We start from the raw sequence: 19602 nt of genomic DNA on the forward strand, positions 1-19602 counted from the left end.
TTGAAATTATTTTTTCTTTGAACTCAAAAACTACTTTAGATTACATTTTTATATTATAATAGCACTGAAAAATTCCAAAAGAGATCATGAGGTTGACACATATGGCAGTGTAAAAAATTAAACTATAAAGGAGTTTGTGCTGCACACATTTAGAATCTAACTAACAGACATCTACTGTCATGCTGGTCTGGTTCTACTACTGCAAAGAGTTAAATCTTCTGGAGGCTGGTGGGTTTCTCGTTGTGCCATCTGAAGACAAGAGAGGAAAGAAAAAAGAAAAAAAACAGTCACAGCCAGTTAGCCACAGTAGACCGAGTTCTCAGGAGCACATCTGCAAATTAAGCAGATAGATTCCCCTCCATCAGGCTGTCTCTCCATGCCACAAGCCCCCTGTGCTGTCAGAGAAGATTCCTCAAAGTGTTCACATTTGAATCCCAGTTACATAGAAAGATTTCGGAGGACGCAAAAAACCCCTATCAGCCAGGTACGTTTAACTTATTGTTTTGCCCAAAGCAAACTTGGTTGATATACTTAGCAAATGTTTTGAGAAATACTATATAAAGTTTTCCTTCCTTAAGCCTGTTTATGGAGGACTTCAAAGCTCTATGAGTGTCTGGATATGATTTTGATTGTGAAGAATTTGGCAACAGCACTTGCTTTTCAGGAGTATGCTTTTTCATTTTGCAAAGGAAGACCCTGCAGATCAGTCAGAGGGAAAAAAAAAAAATACAATATTGCAAAATAAATTTAATTCTGCTGTAGATATCTGTGTTCGTGCCAAGTTAAAAATAATTGCAAACTAATGACAGAATTTAATGATCAGCAATGAGCATTTACCAACAGACTCCATGCTAGCCTGCAATCCATTCTCTGTGTCCAATCGGTGCTGTTCAAATACCTTATCTTTGTGTAAATGAACAGTGCTTTGGGTTTGCTACAGTTCATAAGATCAAATCATTCATTATTTGGTAGCATTCAAATTACTGTGAAATTATTATGAATTTGGTGTTTTTTCATGTTGACAAAGATTAATACAAAACGTTGCACTAAACAACAGTACTGATTATTCATTGTTCTCCTGCTTAAAATGTTTTCGTTGCCTAATCAGGTAACAGACACAGCACATATGTGAACAAACAATTACTACATAGGGTCAAGGAGAACAAAAAGTAGTAAACACAGCTTAGGAGTGACTCAGTGCCTAAACATAGTAACGTAGTGATATTTTATAAACCCTAGATTTACTAGGACCTAGGACGCATGACCTGTGGCAGACTTGTTGCCTTCCATAGCAGAAGCTGGAAGACAAGAACAATATCCAAAGGCATTATGAAACATCACTTGATGTGTAGGCACTTGAATCCTACCCCTTGTTTCTAAAACACATTCATCCTATACTTCTCAGTGAATGCTTAATATAGTTTCTGAAATAATACCCCATATATGAAATTGTAACTACATTCATCTATTTCCAGACTAAGCACATTTTAAATTACATTAGCTAGTGCTTTTAAAAAGCACCTTCTCTCCTCATTTGATCCTTCTGTAAATAAATCTCCCAATGAATCTATCTAAATCTGAATTCCTTGTAATCTATTCTTGCCACGCAAACAACTATTAACTGAAAAAAACCCAGCTCAAAATCATGTTTGGTTTTAAAACAAAATAGGGGAGAATACTTGTTTTCTTCTTTCTGTTAGCTTAGCTTCTAGCTCAGAGCTCTACAGTTCGCTTCTCAAATACAGGGTTATAAAGGTAATGCTGAGATTCTCACCTATTTGTATAATGCTTGGAGCTTCATCTTTTATAAAAATACCAAATATGATGAAGCATGACTGAAGTCACCATAACTGGTAATTGTTTATGTAACTCCACCATTCTCTATTTATCCATCTTTACTTCTTGCAGTGTCTGTTCCCCTCTATCTTGTGCTGTACCACAACAAAGGCATTTGTCTGTTTCCCTCCGCACTGGCACTAATGCTAATCTGACTACACAGTGACATGGTTTTGAGCATAAAGCCATAAAAAAAACTTTAATTTTTTTAGTTATAAGGTTAGATTTCTACCTTTTGGGCTCCCTGAATCTGCTCAGGGTCAGATGAGCATTGGCCCAAAGGAATCAGTGGTGTTGGAGGTTAGAGGTGGAGGTCAGCAAAGATCAACCACACTGTATTAACACACCATAATTAGCATGAAACAATCTGGAAAGCCAAAGCAATTCCAGCAAGTGCCTAAGGAGCTACTTCTGTCAGAGAATCTAGGATAAATATTCTCTCCATTACTTACTGAACTGCTTGCTTATGTAAAGTTCAAGAAATATTAAGGGATGACAAGGAGGAAGTGTGTTTAAGTGTACTTATTTGACCAGGAAGTTCTGTGTGTCTATCAATCTCACTTTTAATCATTTTCATCAGTCTTTTCTCCAATCTGTATCTGCAACAGCCTCTTCAGATAGTATGCTTTTCAGAACAGAGTACTGCTCAATATTTGGGAAATAGTTTGTGACATTGTGGACACTAGCAATTGTCATATTTGGAGATTCTTGAAGTATATGTAAGAATAAGATGAATGCCAATATTTCAATTAAATTCTTTGCCATTTTTAATACTCTTGTAGATTTCAAATATAAACAAGCAGTCAAATGTAGAACACTAGTGTTACAAAATATAGAACACTAACTTACAGATGTGCTCACGGCATCTTCAGTATGAAAGACATACTTTTCTAAAGATCTTGTATAAACAAAGTAGCTAAGTAACCACACAATATGAGAGACAAAGGAAATCTAACCCAGTAAATCCAACTTAGTGCAAGGTCTTCTAACAACACCATTTTCGAATGGCTATAAGAAACAGGCAGCAGAGATTCCTGTTTAGCGTATCACCCAAAGGTAAATAACCTTCTTCATGCAAGTAGTAAGAAGAAAACCTCCTGTCTATACTGACATGCTCAGAACAGAGTTCACTAATTTAATTAACTCGTAACTGAACTTCACCTACAGTGCAGTACTTCTGAAAGGGAATCTAAATGTAGAAAAAACTACCACCTTCAGGGCAGAGGCATTAGGACTGGCTACGCAGTGACCAGAACTTGACCATGATCTTTGGATGATTCCACAACATGCAAAAAGATAAGCCAGCTATTCCGTGGATTATTTTTTAAATGGACTCAGTAGTGGCTATGCCTACTTTGTCTGTGTACTCTGGCCTAAGCACATCTGACCAGGCTCACCTCCCTCTGAAAGCATTTAATGGCAGATCCACATTTTAGCACAGCAGTTTGCGTACCAGTTGGTGGGCAGGCAGTACAGGAATGTGGTACAACAGTTCCTACTGTGCCTGAGAACATGTACTGATGGCAATTTAACGTAGTCAGTGTCATCAGTTCCTACGATTTTACAGTGACTGTCACTGTACACTATGCTGTTCTGGAGTCTCCAGGTTTTGCTGTCACTCAACTAGAAGATACCAATCCTTCCTTAAAAAAGAAACCCTATGTGCCTTGGATTTGTTGTTCCAGCAAAATGAAAAGCAGGGGCAAGGAAAATATGAATCTTAAAGATTTCAGAACAAGGAATTCTATTTTAAAGCGCAGAGGGTTGGTGGGGGGGGTGTTCCAATACTGTATTTGAAAGCTAGTTCGCATCTTTAGATTCTGCGGATTTTGCAAAGGCTGGGGCAGAGACCTCGGGCATTTACTACAAGGCACAACCCTGCTGTCACCGAAGGGCAGTGCCAATGAACCGGCCAGCTGTTTGCCTCTCTGGTGTCAGCGCTCCCCAAAGCTCGTTCGGTGTTATTATACAGGCTGACTACATAAACTGTTAGATTTTTGAACGAACAGGCCAAAAAAGTAAAAGGCATCCCTTGAAACCTACGCATGAAGGCATGCGCCAACAGCGAAGATCAACAACCTGATCCCACCACGAAAGCCCCCAGACTCCCAAGCCGCACAGACCCTCGCCCCGAGCGGGCTGTTCAGCACAAGGGCGGGGGATTCGCCGCGGCCCAAACGGCTTCTGCCCCTGCAGCGATACCTGCCTGGTCAGAAATACAGCTCCCGCACGCCTTCAGCGAAGCTGGATCTTTTCCTTGTAAACCTGCAAAACCCTCCCCTGAAGCCTGCGGCCGGCCCCGCACGCACTTTACTTCACCTCACCGGAGCACGGGCCCGGCCACAGGAGCTCCCCGCCGTCCCACCGGCGGGGTGCCGCTCTCGGGCAGCCGGCGAGCCCCCTCACCCCCGCCCCGGGCACACGGCCGGCAGGGACGGAGCGAGGCGCAGGCAGGCGGCCCGCCCGCCGGCAGGCCCTCGCCGTGGCCGGGGGCCCCGCGGCCCCGCTCCGCTGAGGCCCTGCCGCCCGCTGAGGGCGGCCCGGCGCCGCCGAGGCGAGAAACGGGCGGGAAACGGCCAAATTTCTGTCACCCCTCCGCTCCCGGGCGTCCCGCGGCCGAATCCCACCGGCAGGAGAGGGGCCCGCTGCCGGCCCCGCGGCCCCACTCACCCGCCGCCTGCCCGCTAAACCCCTCCGGTCGCGCTCCCTCACGGCCGGGGACTTCGGCGAGCGGCGGCCGGGCCGCGCCGGGCCCAGGCTCCGAGCGAGAACTACCGGCCCCAGCAGGCCGCGGGGCCGCCGTCTCCATGGCAGCGTTGCCGCACGCCCGAAGGCTGGGGTGTGAGGGGCTCGACAGGCCGCGGGCCGTGCCGCATCCCGCCGAAGGGGTGCGCAGCGCTCGCTGGATTCGTGTCCTGAGGTGCGGGGAAGGGTCTCTGCTTGGCTCTCCAAGCGCGAAGTGCAGCTTTAATACGATTTCTTCCAGTGCTGTTGAACGACTCTCGCAGGGTCTAGAGCGTGTTTCATGTGTTCCTTTTGTGTTTTTGTGGGTTTTTTTCCCCTCAGATACTGCCCGCGGTATGGCCCGGTCACCAAACAAAATGTCGCTGCAGGTGGCATCGGCCGTCAGTAATCCGTCCTTGCTTCAGCCAGGCTTCTCCCTCCTGAATTTTGACGGGCATGTTTTCTTTTTGGGGCAGAAAGGATGGCCGAAGAGATCCTGTCCCACTGGTGTTTTCCTCCTCGATATAAAGCAGAACGAGCTCAAAATGAAACCTGCCTTCTTCTCTAAAGACTCCTGTTACCTCCCCCCGCTCCGCTACCCTGCTCTTTGCATGCTCAGAAGCAATGCGGAGTCTGACGAGTACCAGTATATCATCCATGGTGGGAAAACACCTAACAATGACCTTTCTGATAAGATTTATGTCATGAGTCTGGTCAGCAAAAATAGCAAGAAAACCACGTTGCAATGCGTTGAGAAAGACCTGGGTGGAGATGTCCCTGAAGCTAGATATGGGCACACAATTAACGTAGTTCATAGCCGGGGAAAAAGCATGAGCGTTATATTTGGAGGGAGAGCATATACTCCTCTTGCACAAAGAACCACTGAAAAATGGAACAGCGTAGCTGACTGTTTGCCATCTGTGTTTCTCGTTGATTTTGAGTTTGGATGCTGTACATCATACGTACTTCCAGAGCTTCAAGACGGACTCGCTTTCCACGTTTCAGTGGCCAGAAACGATACAATCTACATTTTGGGAGGCCATTCGCTTCAAAATAACACGAGGTCCCCCAGCTTGTACAAGCTAAAAGTTGATCTCCCGCTGGGCAGACCCGCCGTGACCTGCACCATTTTGCCAGGGGGGATATCTGTGTCAAGTGCTATAGTGACTCAAACCGGTGATTCCGAATTTGTCCTTGTCGGGGGCTACCAGTCTGACAACCAGAAACGGTTGGCGTGTAACACCATAGTTCTGGAAGATAGTAAGATAGAGATTGTCGAGAGGGCGAGCCCGGACTGGACACCAGATATTAAACACTGCAGGATGTGGTTTGGCTGTGATATGGGTAAAGGGTCTATATTGCTGGGCATTCCAGGAGCCAACAAACAGTTAATCTCAGATGCAAACTACTTCTACATTTTGAGATGCAAAGGAGCAGAAGAGGACCAGGAGGAAGAACTGACAGCACAAATTTCCAGTCAGACCTCGACCGAAGACCCTGGAGACTCCACTCCATTTGAAGATTCGGAAGAGTTTTGTTTTAGTGCTGAAGCCAATAGTTTTGATGTTGATGATAGGGACACTTACAATGAAGATGATGAAGAAGATGAATCAGAAACAGGCTACTGGATCACCTGCTCTGCCAGTTGCAATCTTGACATTAACACCTGGGTCCCTTTCTATTCAACAGAGCTCAACAAGCCTGCAATGATCCTGTGCTCCAGTGGGGCTGGCCACTGGGTCCACGCACAATGTATGGATCTCTCAGAGAGCATGCTCCTACGCCTCTCAGAAGCAAATGTCAAGTACTTCTGCAACGAGCACGTTGACCTTAATAAAGGGCTACAAACTCCCAAAAAGGTGGTACGCCTGAAAAAGCAACCCATGAAACCATTGCGTAAAAAGACAACCATGAAGTTAGCAACGCCAGCGAAAAAGTCCTTTCTTCGGAGGTTGTTTGAATAGATTTACGCTGCTGATTTGTATTCACCTGGGAGGAAATGAAATCACGGTCAAAGATAGCTAGTAATGGTTGAAGCAGAATGGGTTATTGGAACTCAAAGAGATCTTTTTACTTAATTGATTTCAGTTATCTCGATCTTTCAGCTACTTTTCAAAGCTCATGAATTTATTTTGTCTCTTACGTGTATTTTTGTAATGCCTGGATAGGAACCCCATCATAGAGGGCACCGTGCAAATGCACAGCCAGATAGTGGTAACCGTGTGCTGTATTTTATGCTATAACTTACTCCCCAGTTATCCCCAGTGAGCTTAATGGAACTGCTGGTAGGATAAGACATTATCCTATGTACTCAGTGCTGTTAGCATCTGTCCATAAAGAACTTTATATTACCCATTTTAATTTTTTATCTTAGTGAGTAGTTCTAGAAATATTTGGCCTAATTTATAGCTGCATTACTCTCATTTTATGTTGGTGTAATGAAATAAAATTAGACTAATTACTCTGGTTTTAAACTAAAGTGGTGGCTTAAGTCCCTTGTGTTAGAAATAATGAAATATTCAGACACTGAGGGTCAGTTTTCTTCAGGGACTTCCATTATGGAAAGCTTACATACAGAGCATTTAATTCTGGAGAATTATTTTTTTTTATTTTGAAAGGTATTGCATGATTATATGTCAGTTTTTGCTGCAGTTGTGGAATATCATCTCATAGTAAAAATCAAACTGCTTTTTTAAACCACCATGCTCAATAACTGCTTTGTATTTGTATTTTTAAACTCCAGTGAGCTAATAAAGTTTATAATAAAAATGAGTGCATTTTTCTCACCTACTCATGGGCTAAATCAAACACTGTAAATCCCAAAGTCTACAAAAGGATGGCATGTGTGCATGGGAGGTCCATCTGAAGTCGGATAAGGGGTCTAGCTTCACAGCCACTCCATGCTGTGAGCTCCCATTGCCTTCAGAAGAAGTTCCTTCTGATGAACAGGACTTTTATCATTTACTCCAAGTCCTCCACTATGCGTTTCTTTCTCTGCTCTCCCAGGGTTACTGTGTAGACTGTGAAAGCTTAGAAGTGCAAGCTGTCGCTCAGAGTGACTCAATTGAGCCAGTGGAGCATTGTGAGGGTGGAAACAAATGCAGCTGGCTGCTCAAAGCACAGGGAGAAGATTGGATTCAGATTGAAAAGGACACTGTCAAGGTTGAATAGCCCAAGAGTTTACTAAGTTTTTTGTGGATTCTTTTATTGGCTATTTGTAAAGCCTCATCATTCTTGACTTTATTTTTTATTTTTATTACTGCTCCAAACATCTTTTCAAAAAATCAATACCGTCAGCTCAACATTTGTGAGCCAACAATAATAGCTCAGTATTCACAGTCCAGCTCTCATGCTGGACCCCTGAATAAAAAAGAAAAACGGGAGCAGCTGTCAGCCATTTGATCACTATGTGCAGACCCTGAACAGCCACTCCTTTACAAAGCAGCATCTGTAGTACAGTATTCCTATCAACACAGATGTGTATGCTCAGTAGTCCCTTAAAACCTTCACCACTCAAGTCAAGAGCAGAGCAAAGTAAAGGGCAACCATACAAAGTTTCCATTTCCAACCCTTTCATGTGCTGAGGGAGGTTATAGCTGGGATAGAGCTTGTAAATGGAAAGTATTATCACCCTGACTCTCCTCTCACCACTCTGATATTGGTATAAATTCATAGATTTCAATGCCAGCTTCCTGTTTCCTTTGTCATGCTACTTTACGTAAGCTCAGAGTGTATAGTGCTATATGTTTTTCCAAGAAATAATATCATGCCCATGTAAAGTCCCTTCAAACTGGTGACATTCAATAGTCAACATCCCCTTTTGTAGGTTAGTCATAAGTCTTACTCAGCTAATTGTCATTCAAATATACATTCATCATGCACTCTTCATAGACTTCATTTACATCAGACAAAAAAAAAATCCACACCAAAATTAAAGACACATCATGACAACACCAGCAAAGGGGACAATATACTTACACAGCAAAACCCCACCTCTCGTCCCTTAGCCATTTTACAACAACAAAAACTCCCCATAATTATTGAACTCCCCATAATTATTGAACTCCCTGGCAATGTCCAGTCCGAGTTTTTGGCTGTTACCTCTCCCAGTTACTGTCATTATCTCCAGTTCCTCAGACCCCACACTGTGTGACAAATTTGTCTGCTAGCTGTCCTGGTTTCAGCTGGGATAGGGTTAACTGTCTTCCTAGTAGCTGGTGCAGTGCTGTGTTTTTGAGCTAGGTATGAGAAGAATCTTGATAACACTGATGTTTTCAGTTGTTGCTGAGTAATGTTTAGTCTAAAGTCAAGGATTTTTCAGCTTCTGATGCCCAGCCAGCGAGAAAGCTGGAGGGGCACAAGAAGTTGGGAGGGGACACAGCCAGGGCAGCTGACCCAAACTGGCCAAAGGGGTATTCCAGACCATGGGACGTCATGCCCAGTATATAAACTGGGGGGAGGGGGGTTGGGGAGATCACCGCTTGGGGACTAACTGGGCGTCGATTGGCGGGTGGTGAGCAATTGCACTGCGCATCATTTGTATATTCTAATCCTTTTATTATTACTGTTGTCATTTTATTAGTGTTATCATTATCATTATTAGTTTCTTCTTTTCTGTTCTGTTAAACCGTTCTTATCTCAACCCACAAGTTTTACTTCTTTTACTGATTTTCTCCCCCATCCCACTGGGTATTGGGGGGGAAGCAAGTGAGCGGCTGCGTGGTGCTTAGTTTGCTGGCTGGGGTTAAACCATGACGCTAGTGCAGACAAATAAAAGGATGGAAACATTTTCCAAAGGGAAATCTCGACATTGGGGTAGCAGAAGTGACGTTCAGCCCGAGATAAAGCCTGGTGGTGTGACTGCAGTATGTTGGGAGCATCTCTGGATTTCCAGAACTGACTCCTGCACCTGCAGTGACTCCCTGAGCCCCCGGGAGGTGAGTGCAGGTTCGCTCAGCGTGTGGCGAGCACAAGCACACACTGAGGCCCCTTCCAATTCTTCCCTGAGCTGTTGTTCTTTACTTTAAGACTGTGGCTATGAAAAAAGCAATTCACAGTCAGACTTTACGATATTCCTCATCAGGCCCATAACATTAGTGTATTGTATGTTGGAGCTGTGCTTTTTTTAAATCTATGGTTTATTTGAGTAGGAGGGAGAAATTGCTTGGTCAAACCATGTCCCAGCCTCACAGTGAAGGGCAGTACAAGCAGCATTAAATCACAGCTCAGTGACTGTGGTCACCGCGGGAAGAGGAAGTCATAACTCAAGTAATATAATATTCCAGAGGACTCGAACGTAAAGAGATATATGAACATCAGTCAGCCTGTAAAGAAGACACTTGGCATAGCATTCAAGACTGCAGAAAGTACTTAATTCCTTGATAATTCTGATGACACTTTTGAGTCATGTACTTGTTAGAGCATTGATTGTCTTCAAAACCAGCTAATCAATACAAGACGTTTCTTCCTCAGGCAGGTTAGAATTAGAAGATAAAATGAAGTAGATTTGAGTGCCGAAATAAACCTCTATTGTATCTGCATCCAACTGACCTGTGTGTTTTGTAACCACAACAAGCAGCATCATGGTTCCCAGACACTTTTTAGTAACACTACGTTGTTATTATCAGCTTTTACAATAATAATATATGGATTTTACTGCTATTGAAAGGTGCTTGGACCCTGAAGTACCTGATTAATCTACAGGAAAGGCACAGCACAAACTTTAGTGGTAGCACTAAAACATGCGTCATAGTTCAGAGTGACTCATTGCACCAGCAGACCATTGAAAGGAGTGGAAATAATGTAACTGGGAGCCCAAAGCAAAAGGAAAAGATTGAATTCAGATTGAAAAGGAATCTGTAAAGTTATTTACTGCTAGACTCAATGTACTAAAGACAGAAGGGCTGTCTGACTTCTTTTTTTTTTCATGATTGGTGGCCATAGCTCCCTCCGTATTTGATTTCCTACCCTATCCCATTTCAAACAAGACTAACTTCTGGGAAGGGCTTTAGCAACAGCCCCTGAAAATCAAACTCTAATTTGGTGCCTCTACTTGACCTTTGAAAATCGTGACACCGAAGCCCATTTTTTCTTTAAAAAAAGCAAGACAGTAACCTTATAAACCTTCTGATTTCTCACGAACAGGGCACTGGCCACTACCACAGGTGTGCAGGACCTCCTTCGGGTGCTAGTTACTGTGAATTTCCTCACCCACTGGATCAGAATACCCACCCTCAGAGAAAGAGCTGGGCATTGAAAATACACCTCTTGACCTCTCTCTCAATGCTGCTAGAAAAGGTGCTAATTAAATCCCTTCTAATGTGTCCTTTTGTATTATGGACAATATTAAGCTGGATGCAGAAGGTAGAAAAGCTCCCACACTTAGGAGTTGCAGCTGGTCAGCTGTTTGAAAATTGTGCCATATTCAGTCCCCTAAAACAGAACTCTGAAGAAGAGTGGTGACAGGCCTCATTATTCTTCATCTGATCCCGAATCTAATAGGAATACATGAAAAGTAAAATTCAGTCAGTTATTACAGGTTTAGGAATAAAGGGGTTAAATCACCCTAATTTACCTGGAAACTCTCTAAGGCTTGGTTTTTTGTTTTATATGGGTTCTGTTTTTTCCATCCAACATTTTTTATTCAATGTCAGATGAAAGAACTAAGTTGGTGATATAAAGTCCAGAAATTAGATGTCTAATTACCTGATTGCACAAGGAAATCAGGTAGCTCAATTTGCTCATCATTAATTCCACCCAAACCAGTTGGTTTACATAAGTCGTTTGACCCTGAGATATCACTGCAGGGAAGAAAGAAAGATTTTCTGAAGTGGAATAAAGGGAAGCTACAATTCATGAACTGAAAGGTAGATTGGAACTAATCTTTGCAGTTCAGTCTATGACGAGGAGCCAAAATTTGATGCAAAGTGTGCACGGAAACCAGTAAAGAGGCTTAACATATTAGCATGGACATAACAGTGTGAGGCTGGTTTTAAACAAACACTGGGATGGTATTTGTAAATGAAGCAAAAGCCATTTACAGACTAAATAAAACTGTTTTTAAATTAGTTTAGTTTTCTGTCAAACAGTTGCCTGTGAGGAAAGGTGCTGAAAGGACTGCTACTGAAATTACTGCACAGAGTAATATGCATTTGTGTTAATTTAGTGACTTCCAGAACAAGGCTGGAATCACAGCTGTCTCTGGGTATTAGAACAGCCTAAATGTGAAAAGCATCCACTATTTGAATGAGAAGTAAGACTGTTACCATGAAATTACGTGCATGACTGAAAAACTGGTAAGAAATACAAAGCTGGAAACTTAAATATTGATAAGACCTTTATTTTAAACAGGTTTCATTAATTAAGAAACTGTAATACAGTAAGAAAAGGTAACATTATGAAGCCGTGCGGTGAGATGAAGCACAGAACTCAGTGTAGTCAGAAATTAGGGTGCTGTAAACATCTAGAATTTGTTTCTGAACTACCTGACTAAAAGTCTAAGCTGATTTGCTTAAAGTCAATAGAATTATTCCTGTGAGGAAAAAAAAATACATGAGACCGGAATCATGGCTTCTGACATAGTTCACATCATTTCATAACATGCCAATTCACCATACGAAGCCCTTGAATAAATCCAAACAAAACAAGATACATAATGTGATTGTATAAAAACTACAGTCAATACAAGTTCAGAAGGAAATTATTTACCATGAATTGCTGAAGAATTTGTACCAAGTATTAACGTAAAAAAGAAAATGTGAAGGTTTGAAAGAGTACCATGAATAAAAGTGTCTCCATTTTTCTAAAGCCTTTTCAAAATCAAAAAGCTTAACAATAGACTGCGTAACCAAATGATGCACCTGCCTGCAATCAGAATTTGTTTGCCTTCCGATGCATGGCTGTGTGCATGCAGCATTGTTATTTTATCCCTGTTTACAAAAGCTTCGCTTGCAGGTACCTACCCTTTCAGTGCTGTTTGTTTTAATGAGTTCAAAACTCTCAAAGAGAGTCTCTTGATTTACAGAAGTTGTCAACAATGGGGAAGAATAAGAACAAACTAGATCCAAGTTGAAAGAAAAGAAAAGAAAAGAAAAGAAAAGAAAAGAAAAGAAAAGAAAAGAAAAGAAAAGAAAAGAAAAGAAAAGAAAAGAAAAGAAAAGAAAAGAAAAGAAAAGAAAAGAAAAGAAAAGAAAAGAAAAGAAAAGAAAAGAAAAGAAAAGAAAAGAAAAAGGAAAAAAAAAAAATAGTAGTAGTTCTCTGTGTCAGCTGTCATGCCCAGAGCTGGTAGAATGTGAAATGTGTCTTGATGGCATAATAATATTTCACAAAAGAATACTTTCACATGCCACTGTAGTCTCTGTTCCCGTCCAGGTTCTGTTCAGTCTGACAAGTTACCCCAGGATATAAGCCTTGTCTTAAGAAATCTTACATATATGGATAAAACTTACTCAACCCTTTTGAAGGCAGTGAGACAAATCACTGGCTGTTACATCAGAAGCTTATTAAGGAATTTGAAAATGTTAGCAGAGTCACTGAAATTAGATGTGCAAAATGAACACAGTCTGGTCTGTCATTCCAGTGGCACATAGGCATTGCAATGAATGGGTCCAGATTACTTGGGAGTGAAATTCACTCCTGTGCAAAAGGCAACAAAAACTGTATATACCACTTAAATGGAGGGAAAATCACCATGAGCTGAGTCAAGATTGTTAAACTAGGCCCTAGGTTATTCAAGCAGAGTCAAGGATAAAACATAAGGTAATACAGTTGTCCCAAATATACATACAAAGAAAAAAAGAAAAGCGTGCAACTATTTGCATGATGAAATATATGCCAACCAAAAATGCAGACTATATCTGCATTTACTGCTAAAGGATGCTCTTTATTCCTGATTTTTATACTCCCTGGGAAAGAGCTCTACTTGTTGTCTGCATTTATTGGTAAAGAATGATCCTTAATCTAAACCTGGTATTTATGCTCTATGGGAAATACTTGTTTTATTCAAAGAATTGAAAAAAAAAAAAAAATCTAGAAACACTCAGTAGGTGCAGCCGTACATGGTACACCATAAAAAAGATGCTGTAGTCCTTATGACTGCTTAGAAAAGTAAATGTTTTAAGTAAAAGGCATTATTTCCAAGTGTAAATTTTGACATAATGTTAAACTATGTTTAAAGAAACCATATTAAAACAAAATCCTAAATTACAGAATACTTTAAAAAATAGTATTTTAGTTAATAAAATCAAAAGAAAGACATAATCAGAATAACACAAATATTTGTGCTAATTACTAACACTTAACTCTATTTTTTCATTGTCCATAAATGGTAAATACCAGACCCTCAAAGATATAGTAAATAACATGAACAAGATACTACTAAACAAACCTCAGACCATTAATTCTGTAAGTCTGTGATTCACTTACACTCACAAACCAACTTCTGCCACATCAAAACAAAAACAAAAAGCGGATTCTTTTAGATCCATGCTTTGATTGTTTCTGCATTTAATCTTGTTTCAGAAATACTACTCTGAACACAGTAATGCCCTAGCTACAGGTGCAAATCTGAAAGGCTAGATGATTTTAGGGCATCTCAGGTATTTTCGAGTATATTTCATGAATATGTCATTGAACAAAATTAATATAATTTTAGTATATGAATATACTAAATACCACTTCAGAAAGGCAAATACCACCAACAAAGTGGTTCATCTAATATAGTACACAGGAATGCCAACTAAACATTGCTGTAATAATGTAAAAGATAGTATGCAGTAATTTCAAGACAGTTCATTGCTTTTTAACTAATCTTGTATGCCAGCTATCTTTGAGGTTAATAAACATCATTCCTTCCTCTTTTACAGATTAGGAAAATGAGACTGAGTGTGGTGTATTGCAGGTGTGAAAACGCTCGGTGTCAGATACAGTGGGAGCACATCAGCAGCAGTCAGTGAAATATCCTAATAGAGAAGATCAGAACACTGGCATGTGTCTGATCAAGGTAATATCCATCGCCTGAGAAATGGGTCTGCTGCGACTAAAGTCACTTGGTGAAACTGTGGGCCTGCTGGTATTAATGATGATTTACTGGTGGCTTCAGTGAGGCCAGAAATTCATCCAATAAAAATCTACTAATAAAAATTATACTATATACCGAAGTTACCACAGAAATCTAAAATGCCCATGAAGCAACAAGCTACACAGCAGAGCTGGAATGTACATTGTATAGTGAGATAACCACAAGGCACTGTAAATCCTGATTTAGGAGAACAAGTACAAGATTGCATTTTAGGGTAAACAGACTACGATAAAAATATCTTTAAAAAATTCCAGCTACCTTTCCTGTATCTTCATATAGTAAATTAGCATTGTGATACCACCACCTGCTCCTAAGAAGTACTATAATATAAATGTTAGATAATAATATTTTTTAAAGTTTCTGAGATCAAAGTTTGCATCTTTAGTCAGTATTTTATACAAAAATAACTGAACTTTATCCCAAAACAATTGCCCAAGTGTCACACTGACAAATCCTTGCTTATAAAAGCCAAAGGATCATCAATAAAACAATCAAATCCCCTTAAGAAGTAAATAAAAAATAGTTTTAAAAATACAAGCAGAACAAATAGCCACACTCCCTTTTTCAGCAACTGTCATCACTCTCCAGAATCATATTCATTCCGAAATGCTACTTTATATAAAACCTTGTTTACTTTGGCTTTTTCACCTGTAAACAACACTCTAAGACCAAAACAAACCGAAGACCCTTCTTGGCAATTTGTTTCTGCTTTCATCTCACATAACAACTGGTAAATGCACCACTGCATTGCCTCTTGGAAACTCCCAACAGACATGGTGTTTATTAAACTCCACTCAGCACCTTTAACAGCGAGTGTAAAAATGATTGTTTCAGACTTGCCTGTACCTCTACAGGCCTGAAAAAGAAGCTGCCTTCTTGCAGGAAGACTCCATCACAAATCCAACACCAAATGTGCTTTACATTTAGAGCTCCGATGAATCATTGCTTTCCAAGACCTCCAGTGGCAAGGAGTCACCTAAACTATCTGGATCAATAGTGAAGCCCTGGCTTTTTAATGTTTTATGAGCATTCATGAACTTCTGGAGGTACTTAGAGGTATATAGCCAGTGATGCTTCAAGACATCCTCCATCTCATAGCATTTGGACTGCCTGGCATTCATTTTTCGGAACCTCCTAAACAGTTTGTTTCCAGACTCATTTCCTTCACTTGCCCAGGCCCCAATGGAACCATCTCTTTCAATGATTTCGGGAACATGAGCAAGGGTTTTGTGGAAATAGTTTGTAATCTTGCCTTCGTATCTGTACTTGAACTTTGTCGATAGCAGCTCAGCAAAACGCTGTGAATTGTAGCTATACTGGCACAGCAATTCTGGACACTCCTTGGCAGGGCACGAGGATCGCCACACTGGCTTCATCTTCAGATAAAGGTCCATTAGTTCTTTCAGGGCTTCATGCCTTTCCTCACATTTTATTAACTCACATACTGCCTCTACTGTCTCTTTGGACATGAGCTTTCTAGCAAAATTTCCGCTCATCCTCATCATAGGCTTCAAGTTCATCTTCTTCCTGAGATGTTTGTCCAGAATCAACTGCCACCTCTTCCTCTCCTCTTTAGAAACATCAGGATTCTTGTAAACTTCACCGATCTCCATCTGGAAGATCCTGTAGAATTCTGTTGCGTTGCCAATGTCGCAGTGCAATGCATCTATGGACGGAACGGTCTCAATAAAAGGTTTGGCCGAAACACCCTTCACTCTGTCACGGAGCTCATCAACAGATTCGTGATATGGGTTGGACCTCCATATTTCATACCGCTCCAGATTTTCAGCATGGCTCCTGGTTATGGAGTGGAAGACCAAATTCTGGGATGCCTCCAGGCGGGTTGCGTCACACAGGGTACAAATGTAAGTGGAACCTGAGGCCTCCAGCCCTTCCACTTCCCGCACAAGTTTCTCATCGTATCCTGTACCCCTAAAGATGAATTTGAATGTTCTCAGGATGCCTCCCATTTCAAGTAGCAGTTCACTGTTTTTCATAGCCTCTCTTTCCGCTATGAGGGGGCTCAGGATTGCTGTCAGAGTTTCATGATCAGATTCATCAGCCAGCATAAGACACAAGGGCTTGCAACACAACTCTGAATTGGGCTTTACTTCTTCAAAGATCCTCTTGCTTTCATTTCCATGTGCTATAGCAATGTTCATGACTGTGAAAGAAAAGCGAACAGCCTTCTCTGGGACAGCAGGTCCATTTCCATGCTTCTCACTGACATCTCCCATTCCATCACAGGACTCTTTTACTACCACAGTGAAGGGACCGTTCAAATAGTCATCCAGGTTTTTTGCTTTCATGCCTTCCAAGATCTCTTCCTCCATGTCCTTTAAGGCACAAACCAAGGCTGCATCATATCGAAATCTCTTTGCAATTGTGTCTACTGGATAGTCATCAATTGAGAGTGGGAATCCTGATAGTCCATCTATAATTCCCACTTCTGTGTTAGTGGAGACATTTTTCAAGGGAGGTTTCCACTCAAATGGATGATAACCTGGTAGAAGGGCTTTCTCAGCAGTGCGAAGAGCATGCAAAGGCTGGAAGATCTGCCTTCCAGTGACAGCTTTTACTGTTCTATACATTTTATGATATTGGCTACAGCTGAGAAATGTGTTGACTCGGATGGCCAGGCAGACAGCAGGGTGAAGTCCAGATCCTCTCCCTTGCATTATAGCCTCCAGTTCATCTGCTTGTCTGTGTTCATTTTTTGCTCTTAACGCTAGCAGGAACAAAGTCATGCATACAGCCTTTATGTCGCCACCCTCTTCTTTCTCAGCAAAAGCCTTCACTTGACGTTTCAGTTCTCTCAGACGATGTTTCTGAGCTCTCCTGGTCAAAGACAGGAGATGCTGCCTCGGTCGGCCACCTTTATTTACGTGGCTGTAGGGCTCTCTCTCTTTCATTTCCTTGTGGCTGGAGAGGTGTTGGCCATATTTCCCATGCAAGATCTCTTCATCACATTCCTTTACAGGGCATCTTATACCCAGGCTATCAAGGATGTTCAGGAAGGATTTCACTGGGGTTACCAGATCAGTAGGGAAGCAAGGATACCAGCAGGAGGGGCAATAGCTGCCCATAACCTTGATACATTTAAGGATGCAAGTTCTGCAAAACAAGTGTCTGCATGTTGTTTCCACTGGATCAGCCAAAATATGCTCACAGATCTGGCAAGAGATGGATTTAATGAAATCTACTGGGTAATCAACTGCAAGCAGCTTGGTGCTGAGATGTATATTCTTGCAATTGACAATCTCTTTCATTAAATTTTTGTTGTTTATCTGTGCTTGGTTCTTTACACCTCTGTTTATTCGAGCACGTTCTGCAATGGTCTTCACACGTTTGCCATGTTGTACACTGGGTGGCTGGCTTTTTCTCTTGACTCCCCGCCTGGTAGTGTGGCACACGGCACAGTTTGGGGAGTGGGGTTGCCACTCCATCGTGCTGTTTCTAGGAAAATATACTTCACATGGAGTATTACTGAATTTTCTATGGATAATAGTCCAACAGTTGTGACAAAATTGAGTGGGATGGATCGTATCAACATCCCCTCGCACATCAATCTTAAAAACCTTAGCAATAAGATCTGGCCAAGAGGTTGCTTTCTTCTCTTTCTTTCTCAGAAGCCACAGAGTTTCATCATCCACAGGCCCATGCACTGGATGAGTTCTCTTGTAACAATCAGTTTTAAATGAAACTCCACAGATGCGGCAAAGTTGCTTCAGATTGTTCTGATGAGCTTTATTGTCTTCTGTCTGCATGTCATTGGCATCTTTCTCAAGTGCTTGCCTATTGCCCATTAAGACCATCTTTTCTCCTCTTGGCACTGCTTCATCTTTATGCAGTATGATTTCTTTGCTTGAAGAGGTAACCTCTTCCGCCTGGTCTTTGTTTATGTGCTGACTGTCATCAGAAAGTCTTTTTTCAAATGATCTCACTTTAAACAGCTTGAATTTCCATTCAGAAAATTTTGTATACGGATGCTGAATTTCTTCAGGAAGGTCCATTTGTGATGTTACTGACATCTGCAGTCTGGCAGAAACCAGACCACCTGAGAAAGAGAAAGAAGCTGTAAGTTAGCTTATCTTCCAAAATTAATAATAATGCCATGGGTTTTAATAGAACAGTTCTAATTACTTTAACTGAGAAATGCTTTGAAAGTGAGTTACCCGTCCGAGACACCTACTGAACTGAGAGGCCCAGACGTGGCTGTCCACTCAGTATCTCGGAGGAGTACCCAAATGTGTTTTGACTTTGATCCTGAGGCATCCACGTGTCTATTAGATCACTGATGCACCTTGCATAAAGCCATTAGTCATCCAGTATGAATATCCACATCTGCCCCTTTCTTCTTACACCTGACTAAGCTTACCATAAGTAAAGCTACATTAGACAGCAGAATTACATTTTCAAAGTTTGGTGACTTTTTTATATGAAACTAAACTCGAATGGTGTCTGAAAGATACAATTTTGTCTGCCTCATGCTATGTTATCTAAAACAGCAAGACCACTGCTCTCACACCACTTGTTAGTCCTTGGTCTGATCTGAAGTATCTAATATGTGCCATTCTACATGAGCAGAGCAGGGCATACTACTCAATCCCAGTGTAGACTTTATTCAGGCCCCAATTTTGTAAGGTACTTTAGCACGTGCTTAATTAATGTGAGTAGCTCCATTAAAGCAGAAGGAGTGTATCCTCTTCTGATGCAAAGTGCTATAGTTCCCTGGAATCTAAAGGAGATATGGCAATTTATACTGGCTGCAGATTTGCTCTAGAGAGAATATTTATACATCGTAAGTTAGTCATCTGTTTAAGTACCCTGCTGAGAACTCTCTCTGTAAGGATTACTGGTACTGGAAAGCTGAAAATATCTGTTCAAATCTGACCCCAATTTTAGCTTTCATAGAGATGCAGCCAAAAGTAATATCAAAGTGGTTGCCATGGAAATATGGTATT

At 41.4% G+C, this 19602-nt stretch overlaps 2 protein-coding genes across 4 annotated transcripts in view; one reads left to right on the forward strand and one right to left on the reverse strand.

The window, feature by feature from the left end:
• The window catches only part of IFTAP (intraflagellar transport associated protein), a 48401-nt gene extending 43776 nt beyond the window's left edge, over window positions 1–4625 (reverse strand). For 2 of the 3 annotated variants that reach the window (XM_049825983.1, XM_049825981.1), the window contains exon 1: window positions 4507–4625. The gene's annotated coding sequence lies outside the window, so the exon portion shown is untranslated. The remainder of the gene's footprint in view (window positions 1–4506) is intronic. The other variant, XM_049825982.1, reaches the window with a different exon arrangement.
• Window positions 4626–4916: 291 nt separating this feature from the next.
• On the forward strand, window positions 4917–6524 carry RAG2 (recombination activating 2). The gene has a single exon (XM_049825973.1). The coding sequence runs from the start codon at window positions 4917–4919 to the stop codon at window positions 6522–6524; it is 1608 nt and encodes a 535-aa protein (XP_049681930.1).
• Window positions 6525–19602: the final 13078 nt, after the last annotated feature.

This window comes from Accipiter gentilis, chromosome 22 (genome assembly GCF_929443795.1).
Source record: "Accipiter gentilis chromosome 22, bAccGen1.1, whole genome shotgun sequence".
In the NCBI taxonomy this organism is placed as follows: Eukaryota; Metazoa; Chordata; class Aves; order Accipitriformes; family Accipitridae; genus Astur; species Astur gentilis.

Bases quoted from the DNA above. Each gene is read 5' to 3' on its own strand.
- RAG2 (XM_049825973.1), top strand. From the start codon at position 4,917: ATGGCCCGGTCACCAAACAAAATGTCGCTGCAGGTGGCATCGGCCGTC.